This window comes from Astatotilapia calliptera, chromosome 7 (genome assembly GCF_900246225.1).
Source record: "Astatotilapia calliptera chromosome 7, fAstCal1.2, whole genome shotgun sequence".
Lineage (NCBI taxonomy): Eukaryota > Metazoa > Chordata > Actinopteri > Cichliformes > Cichlidae > Astatotilapia > Astatotilapia calliptera.
The window spans coordinates 45,288,921-45,309,406 of record NC_039308.1 but is presented as its reverse complement, the minus strand read 5'-3'; the positions used below and the strand labels follow the sequence as shown (position 1 = coordinate 45,309,406).

The following is a 20,486-nucleotide window of genomic DNA, read 5'->3' as shown; positions in this document are numbered from 1 at the left end:
TATAAGAAAATATAGAATTACAAGAAGCAAACTCAACGAGTTACATGGTACTGAAAATATATTTTTAAAGATAAATGACACAAAACCTGTGATAATGTTGAGTGAAAATCTCTTATTAGGATACTTATCATAATAATGATAAGTATCATAATAATGATAAGTGATAATGCTTTGAAAATTGTGAAGAAAACTCAAAACTACAGTTTTGTATTTTAACACATTGTAGCTGATATTTTTAAAGCTTTTGCTGTGAATACCATTTACATAATGTTTATCTACAAGAGAAACTAACTTTGAGGGAACATCAGTGCCATATAAATTAAAATAATAGATGGGGGGGGGGGGGGGGGGGGTTATATCATTAATAAACATATCTGTTTCTGTCCATACAAAACAGGTTTATTTCCTTTCTCTTCATACAGTATACATAGTTCTATATAGTCCCATATTGCTTTGTTCACGAAAGGTTGATTTATTGTTCTGATTGGACACTATAACTGGATCATATGACTAGCGACATGTGAAGAGTGAGTGTATGATAGGTAACAATGGGGTTGCGGTGCACGAGCTGTTGATTTTTCACATTTATTGTTGACTTGTTTTTAGGGCTGAACGATTATGGAAAATAATCTAATTGCGATTTTTTGCCCCAATATTGCGATTGCGATGCGATATGCGATTATTTTTTAAGGTCTTTGTCTTCTGTATTATTAAACAAAGACAAGCAATACATCATATAGTATGGCCAATACTATATTACATTAATTTTAAACTGTTCTTTCCTGGAAGACAGACCTCTGTTATGATGACATGAGGTGATGCATGAATTGATGACTGACATTTTTATTTAACTTCTTCAATCACAACAGTATATTTGAACATACACAATAGTTTATTTTTAGCTTACAAACATCTGAGCATAAAGTGCTGACAAGGAACCCTGGTGTAAACATTAAAATGAAAGTCAGTACAATGTGCAGATTGCAGAAATATACATAAAAAAAATCAGTGGCTTTACCACACTCAGTTTTTCGACATCTGTGAACTACTAGACAGTCATTCAATTAAAAAATAATATTAAATAAATAAAACTAATAAATAAAAAATACACACATCTTACTGATCTCTGCAGTCAGTAACATTACACATAAAGTGCAAACATAATAGCAATTGTATAAACACACACACAAACACGCCTTTAAAATTTAAAGGCGTGAAATTGGACGGTCTAGTTCTGATTAGCGTCACCGCTGTCTCGGTGGAGTTTAATAAACTCGGCCGTCTGCTTCTTGCTATCTAAAATATAACCAGACACTGGTGTAAATTCTCGACTGTCTCATACTTCTGTTTAATAAGTTTTCTGTTTGACGTTTAGTCAGCTGTGTGAAAACCAAGGAGGAACCCACCCGGGGGATTAATAAAGTTTTATTTTATCTAATCTAATAACTTTAATCTCAGCCAAACCGATTTACTCACGAACAAACAAAACACTGAAAAAAGCCCAACAATAACATTTTTAGGTTGTCTAAGTGACTTATATATATTATGTTTAACCCGAGCAGTGAAACTCCGCGGTGATCTGAAAATGATGTGCCGGGAGTTGTGCCGTTCTCGGCCGCATCAGTAACCCTCGAGCTCCCGGCTAGCTGTCGAGCTGGTGGGTAGCAGACGCCTCTGAAAACGTCGAAGCACTTTTGCAAATATGGGATATCTTGATAAACCGAGCAGATATTTGATGTTTACACAACTACTTTCTCGCCTGAAAATATGTTAAAAGTTTATTTTGTGACCCAGAAAGATTAGTATGAGTAATTTTAAAACTTAGTAGCGGCCGCCATTGCTGGAAACTGGAGTTTGGCTGGGCCGCGCTATGAATTCTGGGATATGGTAGTAATTTGGACAGCCTTCGGCGCGTCGCTGTGACGTAATCGGTCTACAAATGCGGCCTCAGGAGGATGCAGCCCATGAATTGTATAATATAATCGCAGTATAATCGCAGCCTTTGCGGTTAGAAAATTGCACTTGATCATGTCGCGATATTATCGCAAATGCGATATATCGTTCAGCCCTACTTGTTTTTGTCCCATTCTGTAACTGTGACTGAAGAATGATTCATATTTATTTATTGCTGTGGTTAGTCAGCTTAAGGAAACTTAGTTAAAGAGCAAAAACCTATTTTTTCTGCCAGGACTGGCCTTCCATATAAACCATGATTTACCTTCTTGCCGTGCTTACTCTGATGTTTTCCTGTTTTGGTTTCAGGGAAAAGGAATGGCAGTGATATGATGTGGAAAACATTTTGCTGATTTTTAGTTACACACTTTATCAGCTGCACAGCTCAAAGTACTGAAGCAATATAGCAACAATAAAAACACTGATTGAAGCATCAGTCATACTCCTCACATCCAATGAAACTGATTCAGACAAACAATCCATCTCCTTCAGTGTCAGCCTTCACACAAAATGTGACACTTACAGCCTGTAAATCACCCTGAAATAGCTTTGATTTCACAGGCACTAACTCCAGCCAACAACAATGAATATTCTTCAGACTACAACAGCATTTTTGTATCCACGGACCCTCTTGCTGGTTCATTCTGGGCATTTTAGGTCTATTTATTTGATCTTGTTCTGTGTAAAAAAAAAAAAAAAAGTCAGATGTTCTTGTGTTTTATTGGTGAAGGTTGTCTAGACTTGGCTGCACTTGTATTGTCAGGCTTTTACAAAAACAATTACGACACTGTTTAAAGCCTTAATTTGGGGTTGTGGCTTTGGGGTATTTACATAAGTTTATTCATTGTTGTGACGATTTGATTAAAGGCAAAAAATCCAGGATTGCCATGTGGTTTCATTTAAACATTACATTCATTACATTACATTTATATTTTGAAATGCATTCAAAACGTCCAAGTTCGTGAGCGCTGTCAGTCAATTCTAAAGTGAATCATGTTTCCAAATCACCTTTTCCAGACTCTAAAGTACTTTCATCTTGTTTACTTTAGGACTGTAGATTTATACCATTTTTTAAAAAGCCATAACAATGAAATGAAAACAACCTGACCAAATTTCTATATGTGGGTTCAAATCTATTCATATTGCATGGCATATGGACTGAATGTGCTTTTGGAATGTTTACTAAATTATCCTCTTTCCATTCAGTGATGTTTGGAGATCACATTTCCAGAAAATCAGCTTGCATGAGGAAAAAATAATTGGAACCAGATAACTTCATGTTTTGGGAATTTAGATGAGGACTGAAATCACCAACACATCGCAAGAAATTCTTTAACTCCCTCATCAGAACAAAAGAGAGATTAATATTTCATACTGGGGAAATGTGCTAGCCCCAATCACTCCTAATCCCAAACTATTAGCTAGAAATCTAATAAGCATTGGTGGCTAAACATTTGATGCATCAGCTATTCATCAGTGCAAAACATAAAATTTAAATAAAAATCCACTTTCTGTCATGCTTCTTATTTACAGTGGACATTCCCATAGCAATGAGAAATTCCTCTATTCTACTTCCAAGGTGAGCACACAGTGAAGGACCCAGCCATCCATGGAAGCTTTTAATCAAAAACCATTTCTCCTGAGCTGATCAACACGTGGCTGTAAAGAAGCTTTCATGTGCCCACAAAACTACACATACCAGGAAACACGTTACTCTCCCCAGCTGGGTACACACATGAAACTTCAAAGGGTACCATAGCACTGTCAGCAACATCATTATATACTGACTGTGCACGAGGAAACCTAGAAGATTTCTGTTGATTCTGTGAAATAAGATTATCTGCTATGTATGACATGGGAAATTTTATGTTGAACTTAAACTGGTGAACTGTTGAACTAATTGTCAGATAAATTAGGTCAGTGCTTGCTGAAAGTCATTGCCGTTAGGTAGCCTACTTTCCAGTAATCTATCTTGTAGGCGTAATATTTATATGACCCTGATTCATCATGCATTTTAGATGTGGTTTGGTTTAGCTTGTGAAATATACTTAGACTTCTCCAGATGCTTTAGTCATCATAGCTTAGCATGATTTAATTTATACAAAGAACTCTTGCAGTATCAAGAACGCACACTCTCTGTACTTTGATTTCATTGGAGTTGCACATAAGAAAGTCCAGAATGAAAGATCCCCTAAAGTGCTGTAGTCCAAAAATGCTGGTTTTGAGGAAGGGAACCATTTTGATTTTACGAATAAAACCACCAAAACCAGTTTTCATTTTAGGTTTTGACGTCTAGTTATTATTGGTAAATGTGTGCCACCAAAGGACTCTTTTTCTGTTTGAAGTCCTTAATTGAAAATTGGGCATGCATTAGCAGAATGCTATATGCAAGAAAGGAAACAAAAAAACTAACAAATATCAAACAAACAAATTTCTTATGATCAGCATAACCAAGCTTTATGGGAGCTATTTAAAAAATCATTTGTGTATCTTAGCTTCACTTTAGATTCTTAAACCTTACTTAAGTGCAACTAAATGATGAATAGATGTATAAATACGCCTATTGAAAAACAATAAAAACATGAACATATTCACTGGAGCTGCTTTGCTATCTTAGTTTAGCTTTCTTTTATTTATTTATTTATTTATTTATTTATTAACCTTTATTATTTATTAACCAGGAAGATCCCATTGAGATTAAAAACCTCTTTTTCAAGGGAGACCTGGCCAAGATAGGCAGCAGCAGATGTCTCACAGTTACAGAAATTACTCAAACACAGGCAGCAACAACACACATGCAACAATAAGTGAAAGAATACAAATAAAATAAAAAATTAAATTCAAATAAAAATAAAAAAGTCAGTTAAAATGACAATCAATCTAATTGAAACAGTTACATGTTATGGACTTGGCCTCAAGGATTTGTAGTTTAGATTTAAAAGCACTTAATGAAATGAATTCAGTCATTTTCCATTCCTTCTGCAGTTTGTTCCAGGCCAAGGGTGCTAAATGGACAAAAGCTCTTTTACCAAGTTCAGTTCGGGCAAATGGAACAGAAAGCAACAAGTAGCCATGCGGACGAAGAGAATACCGATCAGCATGTTTCATTCATTCTTTCTTTAAATGCTTAGAAAATTTCATCTTAACAAAATAAAGTTCAAAGTGTTTACATGTATTTAAAAAAAAATGAAAATACTAGACCAGAACATGAATTTAAAATGTTCGTTGCAGCCGCATTATGGTATTAGCTTCATATCTGTAGCTAGCAGTTTAGCTAGGTTTATTTTCATGTAGCATAGTTTTTTTAAACTCTCTCTGTATATGTAGAGTTATTTAGTGTCTTGGGATAATTTAAGTAGACTAATCTGATATAGATAAGCGGGGGAAAATTGCAAATAGGTAGTTAATTAGCTCAATTTAGCTATGCTGCTAATTATCGCATCATGGCTAACAGCAACTTGGCTACCAGTCAATGACATTCATGGCAGGTGAAACAGCCTTCTCAGTTTCTACGGGAGCAGTTTGACTCCACAGCAATCCATATTTAACTTTGTATCTTTTACATTTGTTTTTCCATTTATATTTCTGTGACTCTTTATGGATCGGCCATTTGTTAAAAGGTGTTACCCATACACCAAACTTTAAAATACAGCTTGCTGTCTTAATTTTAACGAACCTTAACAGTTTCACTCATAGGGTCGTGTATAGGGTTGCCAACTCCCTGAAAAATAAATAAGGGACACCTCGTGGCCAGGGCCGGGCAACCTAGTTGTCTTCACCCTTCCCAGTGTGGTAGCTATTTTTTGTGTGTGTGAAATTATTTTTTAACCATTTGACTTGAATTTGATTTAAGCAGATGCATATTCTTTGTGATATGACCATATGGGAAACAAATGATCATTTAGCCATTTATTTTTAGCTCAAAATGACAACATTAACACAGTAAAACAGGTCTCTTTCTTAAACAGAAGCCTGTCATGCTTAACTTTTGAGAATAAAAGTAAATCTTTCTTTAAAAGAACTCTGTCCTGCTTAACTTAAAATTATATAAATTAATAGAAAGCAATAGAACGAAAAATATTCTTGTAACTGTGCACATTTAGTGCATTTAGTACAATTGGCTTCAGTTGAGGTATTATTTCAGCTTTTCTAATGCTAATCAGCTGCTCCTGTTTGTAAACCCACTTGTTCCCATGATTACGCATCATAACTCATCATCATTATTCATCTATGTATTACTTTTATGTATTAGTCATCTATTTGTTGTAATCATCTATCCTTGCAGTTGTTTATTACACAAAATAAATTATATTATCACACTTCTGGCCACATAGCGCTGATATTCACTGCACATGCCCATATTAACCTTAACCAGAGGGTTTAAAAAACAAACCAGTGTTTACATACCATATCTGCTTCTGCCGTGGCCTGGTGGACAAGAAATTGGTTAAGGGTTCCCTGAGCTTTCATGCCCCTCATGTTCTTCATGTGCCCACCATTAGAAGCATGCCTATGGAAAAAGTGCGCCGGCACACAGTGCAGTGCGCTTTATAGGTGTTATGGTGACCTTTTCCAGCCAGGTGTTTTCCTTTTCCCATTCCTCCCTGTGCTTTTGCAGCCTTTTTTTCTTTCTCTGAGCGAACAAACATTGCTGCTCTAATGCTGGGCTTCTGGCCCATTTTGAGACGATTTTTGAGTCGTGCGACCGATTTGGTGATCGGCCCAATTTTGGCCTTCATCGTGCATCGTGTAGTATACGTGGGGTAACGAGAAGCGATTAACACCTCGAGCAGCTCCCGATCATCAATCGCTCGTGAGCCGCTCACACTGCTCACGCGCAAACACGTAAACGTCGGTGAAAAAGACGGCGCAGCACGGCTGTGCAGCGTGTGATCTGGACACAAGCGATGGAGGCACAACTTGTAGAACTTTGGAAAGCTCATCCGAGCCTTTTCGATGTGGCATCACAAAATTATCACGACCACAACAACCGTGAAAATAGTTGGATTTACATTGCTGCTCAATCACAGCTGCCTGATCAGTGTTTTTCATTAGCAATTTAGCAAAGTTGATGGTGGTGGTTTGTGTGTCTGTGTGAGTGAAAGACAGAGCGACAGATTTTCTGTTATAACCTTCATGTTATGGAGGCACAGTGTGAGCACTCGGGTCGCATCAGAGCATCGGGTGGTATAGTGTGAGACCTGCATCGTGACCTACCAACTTCTAACCCCTGCGAGTCAATCGTGCAGTTTGAGCAGGAGCTGAATAACGCGACTGAAAAAATCACACAGTGTATGTCCAGCTTTAGGTGTACTGTCGTCCGAGACTTGCACCGCAGTGTCGGCGTTTGTTTCCCTGTTGGCCATGCTTCTTGTTGTGGTCATCTGTTGTCTTCCGGTATTTTCTCCGCAAGCGACCTTTCATCGACCAATGAGATGAGCGGTAATCTGAATTGTCATAAGTGTGCTGTCAGCTCATTGGTCACAAAGCAGGAGAGGGGCTGGGAGTTATGCTTTCAAACAAAGCGTTAATTCCATTAACATTTATAGACTACTTTTGATTCTCACTGTATTACGGGACAAAGTGCGTCCCTTATTAGCTCAACACGGGACGTGTGCTTTTGTTTCTAAATACGGGACGATTCCGTTTTTTAAGGGACGGTTGGCAACCCTAGTCGTGTAAAGGGTCGTCTTGGGTCCCCTCGAGCTTTTACGCTTACTATTTGTAAAAACTGGATTGTGTGAAGCTACAAGCCGGTGTGTTTTATTTATTATTAGGCTACATTTAATTCTATATCCAAGGCTCAAAATTTTGTTGTTAGCTTGCTTAGCTTTACTCAGTAACTTAGTAATATGTCCAGAATTAAAATATTAAACTAAAATGTTTAGTTAGTCTGTTTAATTTATTTAATTCGTTTAGTATTAGGTTAACCAAATATGTGTGAAATATTGAAGCATAATAAAGGAAAAATTAGCTAAGAGGCAGAGACATTAATGGACAATTGTGAAACAGTATACTGACCTCCAGCCAGTCCTACCACACATTATAAATAAGCAACATTTAACAATCAACACATACTTTAACTTTAAATCAGATGAATACATGATTGTCCAGATCTACTAAACCATTTCGTCAAAATGTGCAAAAGCTTCACGCAGCTGCAGATGGTGGAAGAACTGATGACACTGGAGAAAAAACTAAATAAAATTACTGCTGATTCATCCCTTTCGGGGGAGAAACAGCGAAATCCTTTGACTTTGCTTGTGGAAAACGTGGTTCTCATTTCAACAGGAACACCATCAATGGGCTGAGATGGCAACTATCAATCTTTCACTTAGAGGTTTCACTTAGTGATTGTTTCAAGAAACCAGAGTGACTTTGGTGTTTAAAACAATACCCATAAATCCAGACATGCCAAATGTCTGTTGGTCTAGTTTTAGTTATCCAGTCAGACAAACTCTCATAAACATCTTGAATATGTTACTGCACTGAACGTCAGGCTCAGACTGGATAGATGAAGTGCACAGGCAGCGGTTAACCAACCCACTGACTTCATATGATGTTTCTGTACTGGCCCGCTTCTTTTTCCTTTTCTTTTACCCCCAAATTTTAGTTCCCAAATTTAGTCATAAGAAAAAATCCTCATAATGTTTCCATCATGAGGATTGAATTATGAAGTGAGATGGGCAATCCTTTAATGGTGTGTTACTGGTCTGTGAGCTTTTTTTTTTTTTTTTTTTTTTTTTTAATTTAAAGCATTAAAATATCTATGCTGAGCCCCAAAAAATGTCAGAGATGATGAGCAGCAGGATCTCCTTTGTTCTGGACAACATAAAAAAATTAGGTAAATTTTGGCTTTACACAGCCAGCTTGATGACCACTACAGCATTATCTTCATAAAAGGTGGTACATCCTTTCCAAGAGGGTGTAATAAACCAAATCAGCTATGCTCTCAGTAGCATCCAAAGTCAACAGCATGCACTTACTCCACTCCCAGACACAATAATTCAGTATTTTCATGCAGTAGCTAACCAGGAATGTGAGTGAGGAAGGGAGTCTAAACCACCCTAAATAACACAAAAAGCAAGAGCAAATCATGCAGCAGCTTTTTGGAGGAACGATACATCTTTAACTGTTCTAAAGTGACAATGCTCTTATGATGAATCAAAACTATCAGAGGTACAATCAGGGCTAATGGCTGCTGTTGAGTTTGATCTAAACATTAGATTTAGGTCTTATCTCAGAGACGATATTCTCCATTGCAGCTGGAGGTATGTCAGCATTTTCCTCCTTTTTATACGTTGGTGATTCACCCAGCTTCAGACAGACAGAGTGAGGGGGGCTTTGATGTTATTAAATGAAACATCTGGACACGGGAAAAAAGAAGGAGAAAGAAGAACTGACGAAAGAAAGAAAACAAGAAGGCGACACGTGACTAAGGTTTAATGAACTGAACAAAGGAGATTTCCAAAGTCATTAAACCTCCTGTTAAGGACATCCCAAGGTCAGTTTATGCTATTTTACCTTAAATTAGCCACAGCGATGGCGACCCTGAAAAGCTCGCTCTCATCCCTTTCTGTATGCTTTCTTTCAGTGGCTGACAAATTTTAGATGTGCACACAGATCAAAGATATTGTTTATAATGGGACCACAGTGGGTTTTATCAGTGGTTGCAACAGATTTTGTCCATTTGAAAGCCTTTCATTGGGTTTATAGAGTGCAGGCACTCATGCAGCATTCACAGAGCTGCTTTCATCACTGATTATACATAAGAGCATTTTGACAATAGACTATAAAAGCATGAGCTTGATGCTCTCTTATGTTTGGCAAATTACAATGAGCTGCAGGAAGGAAGAACAGCAAGAACAAAATGTCCTGAAACATTACACGTTTAAGAGCTGAAAAATTGAAAACCACAATCAGAAAATGACAACAACACAGAGCGAGCCAGCCACCAAGCAGGGCAGCAGAGTCCAGGAGAAACACAGGCTGTCAGGTTTGGCAGACGGATCCACAGCATGATTTTAATGTAAAAATCACCAGGAAGTATCCAAAGACTGTCTGTATCGTTTAAGAAAAAATATATATGGTCAAAAAGAATTAGTGAAGACTGCTGTAAAACAGTGTATTCTGTCAAGGGAGTAAGGGTTTGGGAAAGAATTAGCAAGGAACTGAGAATAAATTGCCGTGACATCATAATTCAGGATGACTAGGGGGAAGTACTGGCATGAATGAATTTTGAAATTAGTCTCATTGTAGCTTCTTTTATTTATGCTGCTTGTCCATCCATCCATTTATCCATCCATCTATTCTCTTCTGCTTATCCTTATCTGGGTTGCCGGCAGGCTGGAACCGATCCCATCTACCAGGGTACACCCTGGACAGGTCGCTAATCTGACCCAGGACTAGTTGCTGATAGGGCTAGTAATCTTAGTCTTAGTATATCTGACATCTGATTGTTTATTGTCAAGCAAACATCTGTTGCAAAATAATTCAACATGTCAATGTTACAATTTTGGTTTTAACAATTATACAGTTATACAAATACTGAATTTCTCTTTGTTGCATATGTTACAACAACTTCATTTTAACTACATGCCTCATGTTATTGTTACTTTTTTATTCCGTTTTTATGGTAAGTCTCCCTTCACACAGAGAAGTACAGCAATGGATAAATTGATGTTTATTAAACAATTTGCTAATTAATATTTATTATCTATCAGTTAATTAGCAAGAATAATTGTTAGATTTCCAGGTTGTGGAAAAAAATGACAGTATATTTGTAATTATGCTTGTGGATAATAACCAGATAAACAGGTTGAAGCACTACAATAATGCAATGCAATAGGTTTTGTAATAAACTGAAGTATTGTTTTGTACTCTGACACAACCACAGCTGTTTCAAAGTAAAATGCACATACTATGCATAACTTATGCTGCAAAAGTAACTCTTGCTGGCAGATAGTACAGCAGATAGCGTGGTTGTTTTTGAAGCACTTTCCTCCAGCCTTCACTGGGTTTTACTGGCTTGGCTCTGCATGATGTCATTTAAGGAGCTCGAGCCACTGTCTCATATTTCTGAAACACTTGGCAGCTTGTTGTGTGCAGACTGTCCAGACAGCATGATTTTTTACCAGTTAGTGTCAAGTAGGTTAAATCAAAATGATTACTGCGAAAAATAAGTTATAGTATTAAAATAAGTTTTGATATCACCTAATCAGTGTTCATTTTGCTAGTGTTGAGGGGAAATTGTAGACTGAAACGTGCCCCGCTTAGATAAACCCTGGCTCCTCCTCTAATTTCTCAATCGGCGCTTGAATAAAGACACCTGAAGCCCATTGCTCAATCCCCCCTTGACTTTCGGGTTGTATTTTTGTGGGGAAGTTGATTTATTGTACACTCACTATCCAAAGTATGTTTAGTAACTCCCTTTTTTGTTTTGGTTACTGGTGTTTGTGGACCAGTGGAGGTTCACCCCGTGGTGACCCTGTGTTATGCTGCCCTCTGCTTGATGGTGGTGAGTACGGTTGCAGCAATTAAGGTGGCAAATCAGACTGTAGGAGAGTGGACCCCAGATACAACACCCCCCTCCTCCTTCACACACACACACAGACTGGTTTATCTCTGCTGCTAGTTTAAGGCAATTAGCGGCCCTGGACACTCGCTTGCCTGGCTAGCTGCTGTTAACCATTTTTGTGCTGTTATTGTAATTTTTTAAGAAACATAATAAAGTAACTTAATTATTGAAACTCTGTTGTTTTTGTTTGGGCTTTTTCTTCATTGCAGCTCCAATCTCATTTCTTGATTTCTTTATTTTTATTCTTTATTTGTTACTTTTACTGTCAGCTGGTAATATAATCAAGCTTTAGATTATAATTTAGATAAATATTTCCAAAGTTGCAATTCTCTGGTTGAACACACTGGTAAAAATCCAGACATTAGTTTTACTTTTTCTCCATTTTATATTAACTGTTTTTAGTTTTGAGGCAGAATTTTATTGATTTAATACATCACTTGCTGCCTTTTCGGGCTTTACATCTTTTTTTTTTCTTTTACTTGTCATAAATTATGAAACTGAATGCTGTCATGGATGAGGATTTATTTTTATGTGAAGTCTAACCACACAATAAGACGAAGGCAGAGCAACTGTAGGTATTAAGAAAGAAAGTGGATAGATAAAGATGAAAGTTGATAGATAAGATGGTATAAATGGGGAGTGGGACACAAAAGCCTCTTGTGCTATAATGGACTCACTGTCAATAGCATAATTTGCACTGAGGGTACATTCAAAACAGATGTCCTTCCAGTGTTAAGTCTTACACGGGCTCCCCCTGCTGGGGAAAGTTTGTGATAACTGCAGAAGCACAATAACCAACAATCAACCAAAACCATTTTAATGATATTTATTTGTCATCAAACCCACATTGCTGGGATGTATGCCACATGTGCCAATGCACCATTATGAAGTAGTTTTTATGAAAAGGTGGAAAGCCTTGTCTACTGTATAAAGTATACTTGCATCACCTAAAATCAGTGTTGAGCAGTGATTTAACAATAACAGAGTTAAAGTAGACCTATTGTGCTCATTTACAACTCAATTTGTATTTTTAGTCTTTACGAGAGTAATGCTGGGCCTATGAGCAGCTCCTCAAATAAGCCATTTAGCTTGGTTCTTCTATCAAGCTAATGTTCTTCTGGTTGGCTACCACTCATAAACAGAGGTCAGCCAATCAGAGATGTCAGAGATGTGTACCTGAGATTATATTAAGGATATTCCCTTTTATCAACATTATACCGAGCCAATAGTAAAACAAACAGCCTGAAACTGAGTATTTAAGGAAGCGATCAGGATAACTTTTACATAAGCTGATATTATTATTTAATATGAGCACTTTAATATGAAAATGATAAATCATGCAACTGATCTGATTTGACTGATTTCATTTAAAAACTGTAAATAGCATCTGTCTCTGTTTCATTCCATGAACATCCCTGAAAAATGTGACAAGTTTTCAGTTCCACGACATGTATTTTTAATATAAAAAACACAAGTTATTAATGTTATTGTCACAGTTTTTAAAGACTTAAATTTCAACATGTTTGAGAGGTGTAAGGAAATTAATAAATTGCAAGTTATAGGCAATATTTTTTCCCGCTAAAAACATTTCTCTTCTTTCTGGAGTTTTCCTTGTTCTTCCTGTGGAGCCACTGAAGGCGAGCTCTGTCTGTTGTGCCCTGGTTGGCTGATGGGAATGTCCGGTCTGGAATAATCTCCTTCAGTTTGCTCAAGAAAAACATCTCCAGGTTTCGACCAGCCTGAGCCACCTCTGAGTCTGGCTGCACAGCACAAGGAGAGAAAAAACAACCCACAGTGACCTATGATGAATTAGCTTACCAGAATAAAGTCATAAATATTTGAGACCAAGCAGGTGCAAGGTGATCCTTCCAGATTCAAAATCAGATTTCTATTTTGGTAAAACTTATTTTAAAATACCTCAGCACTTACTTGATTACCATACAGTTTACACAAATATCCACGTTCCCATGGCATATTGTCTACTATGCCATAACCATGTACTCAGCACTGAGGAGAAAGAAAATCAAAGACTACAGATTTCCTCCAATATACATTATAATAACTGCCTTGGCTGTAAACATCTTCATTCCTGGTAGATATAAGTAGTAAATCCAGAGATTTGATTGATACTTGATTTGCAGATGAACACAACCTTGACTGGCAGGCCCCATGTGAAGAAAGAGGCCCAGCTTGCTGATACACGTGGAACTTATCTCCACAGACTGCAGTGCAGGAATAACTCAATTATACCAGAAATTAGGTCAAAGTGGGAAATCCGCTCATATTCCTTACGTAATTGAAAGTAGCGCAGTTCTTGAACATCAACAAGACGTCATCAACAAACTGCTCAGCAGTGAAGTAGTGGAGAGTGTTGCTCTTGTCCAGTTTCCTGCGGATCACTGACAGGTCGATGGGCCTTTTGATGATCTGGTAGTAGTTTCGAGCCTGGCACACGAGAGCATAGATTTGATGTAAGATCACAGAGGTGGAACATTTTACATCCTCAGTTAGGTTGTAACAATTTCGCTAACAGCGATGTCTTGTAGTTATTGCTGTATATATAAATATGCACTGTATATTTAAACTGTTTGGTGCTCATGTATGTTACATTACTGCTGAGGTGATTTGTTGTTGTTGGACTGACCAGAGGGCTGACAGGTTCATGGAAAGGAGCGCTGAGGATTTGACAGTATAACAGCAGAGTCAACTTCTCACATCTCTGCAGACAAAAGAGCAAAATCAGTTCAAGCTTCTTTACAGTGGAGCACAACACGGATTTATTACACAGGATAGAGGCGAGTGTGAAAACGCAGGCTGATCTGGTTTGTGTAATAAACATTGATAACCCTCACGTGACACGGTATTTTAGTCATTTATGGCCCAAATATATTTCACACAGGAATACTTTATTAATACTATACTGTTTTCTTTAATTATTACAGATATTATAAAGTGTTATTAATTATGGTTTTCAATAAATGGTAAATGGTTCTTATACAGCAAATTTTCTACTCTAATAAAGCACTCAAAGCACTTTGCACAGGAGATTGTTTGCTTCAGAAAAATCTGGATGCAATCCACTTAATTTTGGTGAGGGAGCAGTCTGGGCAGAGGGGGCAATAAACCAAGCTGTTTTCATCATCACTCTGGCCATTAATTGTCTAATAGAAAGCTTCTGCACCAATAAATATTACTGTTGTAAGTCTGTTAATCAATGTTGACCCCAAACTGGACTCAAAAACTGCAATAAAATCAAAGCTTAAACCTTAACAAATGTATATATATAGAGAGAGAGTCATAAATGAGTCTACACAACTTAAAATTGTGTGGATTCTTGCCACACCGGTGGATCAATTTCAGTTGGAGAGTAGCCCTTTAATAGTTAATAGTCCTTTAATTTCACAGTAAGTGTGTGTGACCTGGCGTCTTCACACTCTTCCCCAGACAGCTCTCTCACCAAAACTAAGTGAATTGTTTCCAGATTTGTCTGAACCAAACAATCTCCTGTAAGAAAGGATCAACATTTAAGGCCATCTTCACAGCAACAGAATGAAAATAAGCATTATAGCTTTAATTTAGGAATTAAACCAGCCTTACCCTCTGGTCCAGGTTGGATAGTGTATAAGGTGCCTTGACTCCCTCGCAGGAGTCCATGATCTCACAGTCGTAGGCCTCCACGGGCTCCTGCTCACTTCTACACAGAGTACACACCCAGTCACCTCTGTGGAATACACAGGACCACAGTCCATGAAAAAACACATTAAACCCATATGTCATATATCCAGATTTGTATGTTCACACAGCACTTACAGCGGGAAGCTGCTGAGAGGAGGTATATGACAGCCTATGTGATAAACTTTGGGGCAGCGGTCACAGCAGAGCAGCTCTCCTCCGTTCAGACAAACAGCGCAGAAATCTTCACTCTCCTCAGTCCCAGCCTCAGCTCCAGGCTGCTGGGTGGATGAGTCGGCCTGTTCTCCCAAGCATCTAATTTCACTTCTTTGATCTTCACCATCGTCCACTTGGATTATATCAACCACACATGTACTTTCAACTTCATCCTCCGGGGGCAGGCATTGGTCCTGATCTGCTTCTTCTTCTCCTGGATCCAGTTCAATAACCAGAGTCTGCTCTGGATCTGGATCCAGATAAAATGCTTCAGATTCAGCTTTCCCATCATCAGATCCACAATCAAACAGGATGTAAGGCTGATCTGGATTAGAGTCACAGTCAAAGCCTGAGTCCTGCTCTGGCTCTCCAGAAAGGGAGCTGTCAGGACAATATGGTTCAGTCCAGGATGTTGGACTGAGATCACATGGCTCTACTGGTTTAGGCTGGAATGATCCTTCAGTTAGCTCCAGTATATCTTCCTCAGTTTGACTGAATCCATTCTGTTAGCAGAGATCAAGACACAGAGGTTAAAAAAAAGAACTTATCTTTGTTGTACATGAAAGTGTTTAGACCTTCAGCTCTGTACCTGTTCAGAAATATTTAATGACACATTGTCACAGAGCTCAGCTTGTTTTTGGCAAGGCAGACGTTGCAAAGACACCACAGGCTGCAGTGATGATAAAGACACAGACTGGAAGTTCAGACGCTCCAGGCTCACTACAGGTATGCAGGAATTACCCAGAATCCTCTGGGCCTCTGGGTGAATCCTGTGAAATTGAAGGTGTCTTATGGCAGTGTCTTCAATTCCATTACCAAGATTATTTTCAGCATAAAGTCTCAGTGAGGCTAAATTTCTTAACCGGATTCACCCAAAAATGGAAAAAACAACACTGATAAAGAAATAGTTCAGCATTTTCCAAGACTTTGGAGAAGTTCATTGATAGGGCAAGCTTTTAAAAGTGATTATCAAAGGTTAGCATTAAGAGTGTAAAATTCATAAGAACATTTTCCATTTTAAACCCATGGAAAGAACAAACAAAAACAATCCTGCCTAAACATTGCTGCAGATCAAGAAAACCACTTTGAGGCAACAACATTCCCCAGTGCCTCCCCAAAAAAGGGCAATACACAACAGAAACAATTTAGGAACAGGCATGACAACGACCCCAAACCTATGTCACCCTGACTTTTGCTGGGCTTTATGATCATGCAGCTACAGAAACTATAAATAGCACTCAAGTCCAAATGAATGTATTCTACTACACTGTGGACCGTGGATATCTGTCACCATCTGATCTGGCAATAAAAGTGTCTATAAACTGGCTGCCCAGTCTGTAACGTACCAAAGCATAGATTGGTTTGGATAAAGAGGACTTTAGGTTCATCCATTGCTCTGTTGTCATCCTTTAAAATCAACATGGCTTTACCGCAGCATACTCCCCTTTTTTACCTTAATCTTCTCAATAAAGCTTTAACACTTTTGTCTGGAGGCCTTTCCCATTTTTCAGATGACGGAGATGTTGCTTTTGTTTTTCTCTCATAAGACTGGTTTGGCTCCTTTTCCACCTCACAGAATCCAGTCATGCTGACCTATTTTGTTTAAAAATTCAAAAAAAGAGACTTTGCATTATTTTCATCTTTCTAAAATCCCATTTACTCATCTCTCATTTACTACTAGTTGTAGTGATGAATCCCTCCTTCTTTAAAACATTGTTTACATCTATATTCACATGTTCTGCCCGGGGGGTTGGTTCCTCTGCTGTGGTTGCCAGATTTGGACCAGTCTCAGATGGCATGGCCTCCAGTGCCAGCCTTACCCTACACTTGGCTACCCATGGTAACATGGTGGCTCGCCTTTGTGGGAAGTTGCCATAGCGTCTGCGAGGCAAGTCTGCCATCTCCAGGAGACTGGGCCTCTTGGGGTGAAAAAACAGAAGAGAAAACAGAGAAGAAGCCGATGGTTTAAAATCTTCTGTGTGCTCAGTGTTTGACCGGGGGGGGAAAAGTACAAAACCATAAAAGAGGTAGATTAAGAATCAGCAATGTAACACTAATATAACTGCTCATTTGCACAAAGAGTAACTTTTACAACACAAAAAGAGACGTTATGAGCATAACAAAAAGTTACATCACATTAACGTACAGAAGGAATCAGGTATTAGGTGAATTATGATCAAACATTACCTCAGTTTGAAGCCAAGTGATGAAAAAACAAGATGTCTGCTTCAGAAAGTCAGGTGAATGTGTCCTCAGGTGGATGTGAGCTGAGCAGAAGAGGAATAGAAATGTTCCATGTGTCCAGTGTCAAGGGGAACTCAAATGATTTGATTGGTGGAGTGAAGATTCAGCCTCAGCCCCCTGATATTTCAGCACAGCTCACAAATAGAAACAGCAAACAGGTATTTAATATTTAATGCGTTTCCCAGTAATCATGTGATGCCTTTTTGTCCAGTAGGTAAAAGATATATTGAGGGTGTAAAAATAAAAGCTCTGCATGTAAATCAGCTATGAAAATATTTGTATATTGTAAAGCCAAAAACAATGTGACAGTGTGTGTGGTTGCTAATAAATCTGTAGCTCTATCAGTGGTTGGCCACAAAACAACCCCTATGCTTTATTTTCAAACTTTATTAATGACATAAAAAGATTTTGTTTACAAAACAGCTTTGTTTTGTAAAAATGATGGAATTCCTCTTTAACGTACAAACCAAAGTCTAAAAACGTTTGGACACTGTTCCATTCTGCTTTTATTTACAGTTTTGCACAATTCGCAAATCTCATATTTCATTTACACAGAAAAGCTATCAAATGATTAAATTGAGAAAAACTATCATTTATAATAAGATGATTTTGAATTTGAAGGCAGAAACACATCTCAACAAAGTTACATTAATGAAATGAAAAGTTAATATTTGTCTAAAATTGGTGCACTTTCTCATTTTAAAGATTTAACGCGTTGTCTACAATCTGATTGTTGTGAACAAAATATGGGTTTTCAAGGTATTACAACTATTGCATTCTGTTTTATTTGCATTTTACAAAACAACCAAATGTTTCTGGAACTGGGATTATAAAAAATAACCTTTTAAATTTTGAAACACCAACATTGGAGTTTGTGTCTTTTATCAATTCATATATCAGACTGCAAATAACTGATTCACTGTCTTGTTTTACTGTTCCTGTTGGTGGAAGTTAAGATAATTTTAATAAAACATTTTTAATTTAGTAAAGATTTTCCTCAATCTGATGGCCAGGCTCTTTACAAAGGCCAGAAAAATACATTTGAGATGGACTCTTTGACATGATACATATTTCCCCTTTTAAGCCAAATGAAATCTTTATCATGGTTTCGTGTGAGTAAAGTGGCATCAAATTGAAATACTTCAAAGCAGAACAAAACTTTGGGACACGCTTCTACAGAATTATTTATCTCTTATATTAACCTTTATTTCCTTGTTTCTGAAATAGAGACAAAAAGTATAACTTCAAACACATTAAATATATATACACAAGATAGATTAGGGATTAATGACAAAAATGTCCTTACTTGTTCAGTGGTGCTGATCTCTAGGGCTGCAAAAAGCTGGTGGCATGGCAGAGGTGTGTCTTACCTTCCTTCAGAGGCTGATTTTGCAACCTGTTATTCTGGCCAATGATAAGTTACACGCTGGACATTTCACTCAAACTTTGAATAACAGACTGACTTTATGTAAATCACCTTTAACTGTGTCTGTTTGCGGTTGCGTCGCCACAGAAACCCAATAAAGCTACGTGGACATGTGTGACTACACGTCATCTTTAACTGTGTGCACGTGATCCAAGCCTGTGTGTGTTTTTACTCAGGGTTTATATTCTCTGCATAATGTGTCAGGGTACTGTTATATATGATGATTATATGTTGAAATAGTTATTATAATATCATAGTCTTGTAAGACCTGGCATTTCACTTTTGTCCTCTGTGGAGGACATGTGTCTGAGACCACTACATCAAGCCCCATGTGTGGAATCTATGCGGCTCCTAATGAACTGTCGAGATGTTTATGGCATGAGTCAGATAACCTAGCATCCAAATTTGCTAGTTCCTAGTTATAGTCACTTCAAGAAGTCGAGACAGATTCTTCAAGATTAGGCAGTCCATCAAAGTTATCTCTTATAAGAGGAAAAGAATAAAGCCCTCTTGAAGGTGAGACCCCTCTTAAGCACTTTTTATCCATAATTGACGTTGGATCTCATTATTTTAGCCCTGCTCAGGTTCCTCAAAAACTGGTACGTCCCGAGCATTTTCCTTCCTAATGTCTGATTGCCATCTCAGCAACTATCTCACTCAGCCCTCTGTCAACCATGTATGGTCATTTTAGTGAGCGACATGACCTGAAAACCCAGAATTATTTCTGTCAAGGTTCGGCTGTATAGCAGGCAGAGGTAGGAGCCAAACACAGGGCTCAGAAACAAAGAGATCAACTAAAAGAGGCAGCTTTATTTCCTGAAAGACGAAACTCCACCCAAAAATTAAAAACTGTGAAACTAGAACCTGGGAGCTATAAGCTAGAAACAGACAACTAGCAATTAGCAGCCAGGAAGTTACAAGGGAAACACAGAACACAAGGACCCACGCGAAGCCACAATGAGCAGAGGGAGACTGAGGACTAAAACACATACACAGGATAACGAGAGGTTGGACCACAGGTGGGAGCACAGCTAGAACTAATTACAAACTAACAGGACATCGAAAGCAAAACAGAACACAGTGCACACAGGGCAAAGACTACCAAAATAAAACAGGAAACAGATGGACCAAACACAAAAGGCCAGGAGAAACGAATACTGAGACGAAACAGACTAGATACACTGAACACAGGGAGGGAACAGAGACAAGGCTACGAAGACAAGTGCAAAAACACTGAAGATGGAGAGAAAGGGCGAGAGCGAGGAGCAGAGAGTGAGAGTTAGGGAACAGAGAGACACAGAGAGGGGAGATGTAAAAGGAACTACACCTAACAAATCTAAATCACAAGCAATATACAATAAAATCAGAAAACTCATAAGTTTCCTTATGAAAAAGTCC

The 20,486-nt window shown here is 38.0% G+C and overlaps 1 protein-coding gene across 1 annotated transcript; it reads right to left on the bottom strand.

Annotated features, from left to right (window-relative positions):
- Window positions 1–12,386: 12,386 nt before the first annotated feature.
- Window positions 12,387–20,439, bottom strand: LOC113026370 (tripartite motif-containing protein 66-like). The gene is made up of 10 exons (XM_026175072.1): window positions 18,969–20,439; window positions 17,606–17,685; window positions 17,140–17,337; window positions 16,872–17,011; window positions 16,008–16,188; window positions 15,341–15,921; window positions 15,128–15,251; window positions 14,175–14,249; window positions 13,823–13,975; window positions 12,387–13,290 (listed from the first exon to the last, which is right to left on the bottom strand). Exons 3-10 carry the CDS (start codon window positions 17,317–17,319, stop codon window positions 13,087–13,089), a joined length of 1,638 nt encoding a protein of 545 aa, XP_026030857.1. The 5' UTR covers window positions 17,320–17,337; window positions 17,606–17,685; window positions 18,969–20,439; the 3' UTR covers window positions 12,387–13,086.
- Between the last annotated feature and the right edge of the window lie 47 nt (window positions 20,440–20,486).

Bases quoted from the DNA above. Each gene is read 5' to 3' on its own strand.
- LOC113026370 (XM_026175072.1), bottom strand. From the start codon at position 17,319: ATGGCAGACTTGCCTCGCAGACGCTATGGCAACTTCCCACAAAGGCGA. The intron at 16,189-16,871 runs GTAAAAAAGGGG...TCAATTTCACAG, and splicing joins GCTTTATTGAGAAGATTAAG to GATTCACCCAGAGGCCCAGA. The intron at 15,252-15,340 runs GTAAGTGCTGTG...TGTATTCCACAG, and splicing joins CCTCTCAGCAGCTTCCCGCT to AGGTGACTGGGTGTGTACTC.